Source organism: Dendrobates tinctorius, unplaced genomic scaffold, assembly GCF_039654945.1.
Source record: "Dendrobates tinctorius isolate UK_male_01 unplaced genomic scaffold, ASM3965494v1 ptg000243l, whole genome shotgun sequence".
In the NCBI taxonomy this organism is placed as follows: Eukaryota; Metazoa; Chordata; class Amphibia; order Anura; family Dendrobatidae; genus Dendrobates; species Dendrobates tinctorius.
In genome coordinates this window covers 1,600,098-1,606,848 of record NW_027361910.1, presented here as the reverse complement: position 1 = coordinate 1,606,848, position 6,751 = coordinate 1,600,098, and the positions used below count along the sequence as shown (strand labels likewise).

The 6,751-nt window shown below is 40.4% G+C and overlaps 1 protein-coding gene across 1 annotated transcript; it reads right to left on the bottom strand.

Annotated features, from left to right (window-relative positions):
• Positions 1-339: 339 nt before the first annotated feature.
• Positions 340-1,640, bottom strand: LOC141060738 (uncharacterized). The gene is made up of 2 exons (XM_073557096.1): positions 1,137-1,640; positions 340-858 (listed from the first exon to the last, which is right to left on the bottom strand). The coding sequence occupies exons 1-2, from the start codon at positions 1,560-1,562 to the stop codon at positions 340-342; spliced, it is 945 nt and encodes a 314-aa protein (XP_073413197.1). The 5' UTR covers positions 1,563-1,640.
• Positions 1,641-6,751: the final 5,111 nt, after the last annotated feature.

The window sequence follows — 6,751 nt, the reverse complement described above, 5'->3', positions numbered from 1 at the left end:
AGTAACTAAAACATTAAAAACATGTTATTTCGAAAAAACAATTCTACCTCTCATGTGGCACCTTTTTTTGTCATCGTAACAGATAGAATAGTAATTTTATAAGATAACACACTTTTCCAGATGGAACACTACACGTACCAGGATAATTGCTGGCAGTTAACTACACACCAGACTAGGAAACCTGCCTTTATCGCGTGGCAAACCACTTTGTCTCAGTCTACAAAGGACTTGAAATCGTGATCATGTGAAATGCAAAAATTTAAATTTTATTTCTTTTTTTTGAAACAAACAATAAGGATAGAAAACTAATTTTTTTAATACAACAAGTAAACATAAACACTATAATTGAGTGTAAAAACAGTCAGAGTCATTCAGTTGCTGCCTTCCAGGATTTATGAATGGGGCAGACTGCAAATGTGGGGTTCCAAAGTTCATGCTCTGTATTGGCTGAATCATCCTTCTTGGCGTGCTGGTTACATGTTCTTGTGTCTGCGGCCATGGGTTTAGTGACATAGACTTGGCATCCACAAGAGTATAACTGTCTGTAAGTTGTCCAACAGCAGCTTTATTTAGCGCTTCAAATATTATTCTTTCGGCCTGAAGCCTTTGCGTTACGTCGAGAGACCGAAGTCTTTCGTCCACCATGTGTGCAAAGCCACCAATTGCTTGTTTTTCCTGCAGCACCAATATGTTCTTTGCTAAATCGACAAACTCTGGAAAAGGAGCAGCGGTGGCCTTTCTTTTTCTACTCTCTGGGAGACGCCTTTGCACAGTGGACATCCTGTCGTCGGTTGCGTTTGATGTTGCAGGGGTTTCCTGTATGACACATGGTGTAGGTGAGACCTCTTCTGTTACATGCTGCAAGAACAGAAAAACCAGGTTAAAACACTGAAAAAGTAAAAAGATTTTTTTCTAAACACATAACAATAATTTATTATGAGGGGGGGAAAGTGGTACTGGCTATGTACTGACATCGACTATTTTTAGAAATTATGTTATGATAACCCAATTACAGATGTACAATTATCAGCTGTGAACAAAGTTTCAAATCATCGACTTAATCATTAAAACTCAACTGAAGCATGTACATATATATGTATCATTGGTTTTTTGAGGGAAACCCAAAACATACTTACATCGACAAGAGGGGAATCAGGCCGTGTCACTGTTTCTTCCTCTTGTGGCAGTGACATAGAACAATGCATAACCCTTGGGATTTCCTGGTCTCGCGTAAACTCCAGTAAGTTGTAGTACCACAACTTCGGAACATACACTTCATCGGTACCCGCCCCCGACCTTGTAGACTTTTCCACCTTGTTCAATTCCTTCTTGAACACAGTGCGTAGAGCTTGTATTTTTTTTTTAATAACAGCCTCATCTACCGTTTCGCTGGGATGATGTTCTTGATATAGATGTACAAGTTTCTCATATGCAACCTTCTTTTTGTACTTATTACTGTAGTCTGGCGACTTCACCTTCCAGAGGCAGGGCATTGACCGATACATCTCAATAAATTGGCGTATGAAGTCTTGGCTGCTTGCTACTTGGCTACTTGCTGCCATCTTTAAAAAAAAAAAAAAGGAAATGGTGAGAACGTTTCATTTAGGTACGGACATACATTGGATAAAAAAGAGTTTGAATCGTATACGCTTGGTCGCTGTCCTGGAAAAGTATCACGTTCAACAATTACAAAAATGGGGGCGGGCGCGGTTTCAAATCTAAAATGGCTGCTCAAACATGTGCATATGGACAAAATGGACATACACAAGATAAAAAAGAGTTTGAATCGCATAAGCTTGGTCGCTGTCCTAGAAAAGTATCACGTTCAACAATTACAAAAATGGGGATGGGCACGGTTTCAAATCTAAAATGGCTGCTCAAACATGTGCATATGGACAAAATGGACATACACAAGATAAAAAAGAGTTTGAATCGCATAAGCTTGGTCGCTGTCCTAGAAAAGTATCACGTTCAACAATTACAAAAATGGGGGCGGGCGCGGTTTCAAATCTAAAATGGCTGCTCAAACATGTGCATATGGACAAAATGGACATACACAAGATAAAAAAGAGTTTGAATCGCATAAGCTTGGTTGCTGTCCTAGAAAAGTATCACGTTCAACAATTACAAAAATGGGGGCGGGCGCGGTTTCTAAACTAAAATGGCTGCTCAGACATGTGCATATGGACAAAATGGACATACACAAGATAAAAAAGAGTTTGAATCGCATAAGCTTGGTCGCTGTCCTAGAAAAGTATCACGTTCAACAATTACAAAAATGGGGGCGGGCGCGGTTTCTAAACTAAAATGGCTGCTCAGACATGTGCATATGGACAAAATGGACATACACAAGATAAAAAAGAGTTTGAATCGCATAAGCTTGGTTGCTGTCCTAGAAAAGTATCACGTTCAACAATTACAAAAATGGGGGCGGGCGCGGTTTCTAAACTAAAATGGCTGCTCAGACATGTGCATATGGACAAAATGGACATACACAAGATAAAAAAGAGTTTGAATCGCATGAGCTTGGTCGCTGTCCTAGAAAAGTATCACGTTCAACAATTACAAAAATGGGGGCGGGCGCGGTTTCTAAACTAAAATGGCTGCTCAGACATGTGCATATGGACAAAATGGACATACACAAGATAAAAAAGAGTTTGAATCGCATAAGCTTGGTCGCTGTCCTAGAAAAGTATCACGTTCAACAATTACAAAAATGGGGGCGGGCGCGGTTTCTAAACTAAAATGGCTGCTCAGACATGTGCATATGGACAAAATGGACATACACAAGATAAAAAAGAGTTTGAATCGCATAAGCTTGGTCGCTGTCCTAGAAAAGTATCACGTTCAACAATTACAAAAATGGGGGCGGGCGCGGTTTCTAAACTAAAATGGCTGCTCAGACATGTGCATATGGACAAAATGGACATACACAAGATAAAAAAGAGTTTGAATCGCATAAGCTTGGTTGCTGTCCTAGAAAAGTATCACGTTCAACAATTACAAAAATGGGGGCGGGCGCGGTTTCTAAACTAAAATGGCTGCTCAGACATGTGCATATGGACAAAATGGACATACACAAGATAAAAAAGAGTTTGAATCGCATGAGCTTGGTCGCTGTCCTAGAAAAGTATCACGTTCAACAATTACAAAAATGGGGGCGGGCGCGGTTTCTAAACTAAAATGGCTGCTCAGACATGTGCATATGGACAAAATGGACATACACAAGATAAAAAAGAGTTTGAATCGCATAAGCTTGGTCGCTGTCCTAGAAAAGTATCACGTTCAACAATTACAAAAATGGGGGCGGGCGCGGTTTCAAATCTAAAATGGCTGCTCAGACATGTGCATATGGACAAAATGGACATACACAAGATAAAAAAGAGTTTGAATCGCATAAGCTTGGTCGCTGTCCTAGAAAAGTATCACGTTCAACAATTACAAAAATGGGGGCGGGCGCGGTTTCTAAACTAAAATGGCTGCTCAGACATGTGCATATGGACAAAATGGACATACACAAGATAAAAAAGAGTTTGAATCGCATAAGCTTGGTCGCTGTCCTAGAAAAGTATCACGTTCAACAATTACAAAAATGGGGGCGGGCGCGGTTTCAAATCTAAAATGGCTGCTCAAACATGTGCATATGGACAAAATGGACATACACAAGATAAAAAAGAGTTTGAATCGCATAAGCTTGGTCGCTGTCCTAGAAAAGTATCACGTTCAACAATTACAAAAATGGGGGCGGGCGCGGTTTCTAAACTAAAATGGCTGCTCAGACATGTGCATATGGACAAAATGGACATACACAAGATAAAAAAGAGTTTGAATCGCATAAGCTTGTTCGCTGTCCTAGAAAAGTATCACGTTCAACAATTACAAAAATGGGGGCGGGCGCGGTTTCAAAACTAAAATGGCTGCTCAGACATGTGCATATGGACAAAATGGACATACACAAGATAAAAAAGAGTTTGAATCGCATAAGCTTGGTCGCTGTCCTAGAAAAGTATCACGTTCAACAATTACAAAAATGGGGGCGGGCGCGGTTTCAAATCTAAAATGGCTGCTCAGACATGTGCATATGGACAAAATGGACATACACAAGATAAAAAAGAGTTTGAATCGCATAAGCTTGGTCGCTGTCCTAGAAAAGTATCACGTTCAACAATTCCCCCTTTACAAAAATGGGGGCGGGCGCGGTTTCTAAACTAAAATGGCTGCTCAGACATGTGCATATGGACAAAATGGACATACACAAGATAAAAAAGAGTTTGAATCGCATAAGCTTGGTCGCTGTCCTAGAAAAGTATCATGTTCTACAATTACAAAAATGGGGGCGGGCGCGGTTTCAAATCTAAAATGGCTGCTCAGACATGTGCATATGGACAAAATGGACATACACAAGATAAAAAAGAGTTTGAATCGCATAAGCTTGGTCGCTGTCCTAGAAAAGTATCACGTTCAACAATTCCCCCTTTACAAAAATGGGGGCGGGCGCGGTTTCTAAACTAAAATGGCTGCTCAGACATGTGCATATGGACAAAATGGACATACACAAGATAAAAAAGAGTTTGAATCGCATAAGCTTGGTCGCTGTCCTAGAAAAGTATCATGTTCTACAATTACAAAAATGGGGGCGGGCGCGGTTTCAAATCTAAAATGGCTGCTCAAACATGTGCATATGGACAAAATGGACATACACAAGATAAAAAAGAGTTTGAATCGCATAAGCTTGGTCGCTGTCCTAGAAAAGTATCACGTTCAACAATTCCCCCTTTACAAAAATGGGGACGGGCACGGTTTCTAAACTAAACTAAAATAAAACAATAAAATAAAACAAAAAAAAAACATACACTAAAAATAAAACTTTTGAACCAAAATAAACTTACCTTTGACGGTGTGAAAAATCCGAAAGTTATGAAAAAAAAAAAAAAAAAAAATTTGCACTGTTGATTCTTCAGATGGTCTCAAAAAATGGAGGTATTGGAAAATAACCAACGCTGATGAGTCTTCAAGAGGGTTGCTGAAGGACGAATAGCAAAATCAAACCAAAAATGCACTTTTGTCTCTAGGGAGAAAAATGCTGGTTTAGAAGCTAACCACGGCGCTCCAGAGATTTAAATTGAAACGCTACTACGTCCTCTTTAATGACGCCGCCGGCCAATGACAGCGCAGCGGTGACCACCAATCGGCGCTTTGGGGGGCGTTGTAAATTAAACGCTGAAGCACGCCCACCGAGGTCTGAATCGGTTTTTGTTTAGTAATGTGAAAGGTACTCAACGAGCAACGAGGTCGCTATGCAGATCGCTGATCTCTCTAGAGTCGTTGACGAGATTGGACTGTTTGAAAGCTATCTAGAGATCACGTAACGACACAACAGCGATCTATGCCTGGTCGGATCGCTATCGTTATCGCTGGTGCGTTGCTTAGTGTAAAATGCCCTTAAGGGCTTGAAGCACAATAATCTCGCGATGCAAGATGTACAAGGCCGGGTTTGCAGAGGGCGTCCAATCAGGAATCATGGGATGAGCCCCAATCAGGAAAATACAGGGTTGAGCTGAACAGAACGACAGCTGCTGGTATCTGGATTAGCAAGATGCTGTCCACAGTGCTGAATAGCTCAAGTGGAAGAGCTTCTGCATGGTGCACAAGAGTCGCCAAATTCGAGTCCTGACACTAGACTAGCTAGCACCAGATTAATACAAGGCTAATATTTTCTTTAATCAATATACATGGAGTCATTTTAATGTATAAACTGCACAGAAGGAAAAAAAAGATGCTGATGAGCAGTCTCAATTGCATAGTTTTTGTTCTTTGCACATACAGGGGTGTGGATCCCCTTTTGGGCTGTGTGTTTTGTCTATATAAATTTCCATGGGTAGGTTTTTTAGACTGTCAGGTCTGGGTCCTACTGTGCACCCGTCTAGTTTGAGGCCTGCTGGAGTGCAAGAGTTAGGGACCATCCTGATTAGGTACACCTTGTTCACAGCATATAATTTGATGAAATGCAATATATCACTAAAAATGCATTTTCTACATTCTCACTTGGACTTTTTTCCAGCCAATCTTGGTGCCGAAAGTGATGAACACGGTGAAAGATTTCACCAAGACATTGGGAAAGTGGAGTACGTTAATGCTGGCTGACTCTTGCTGGAATCTTATTCGAGAAGCATCTGACACGGATTATAAACGAAAGTCGTCTGCAAAACACTTTTGAACAATTGCTTTTGCTACTGACATCAATGCACATGTATGTAGTGTCTTGGACATCATAATGTAGACTATAAACTGTTGTTTCTTAACCCCTTACTGCCAGCTGACTGAATAGTACGTCAGCTGGCAGTATCCTCCGCTTTGAGGTGGGCTCTGGCGGTGAGATCTGAGCCTCAGCTCTATGTAGCAGAGGCGATAGCGCTATGGCAGCAGCTAGCCTCCTATCGAGGCTATTGAAGCATGCCAAAAGTAAAAAAAAAAAGTGTTTAAAAATATAAAAAAATAAAAAAAAACATAAAAGTTCAAATCACCCCCTTTTGCCCCAATCAAAATAAAACAATAAAAAAAAAATCAAACCTACACATATTTGGTATCGCCGCATTCAGAATCGCCTGATCTATCAATAAAAAAAGAATTAACCTGATCGCTAAACAGCGTAGCAATAAAAAAATCAAAACGCCATAATTATGTTTTTTTTGGTCGTCGCGACATTGCATTGTATTTTTAATGATTCATTTTTATTATTGAACAATGCCAG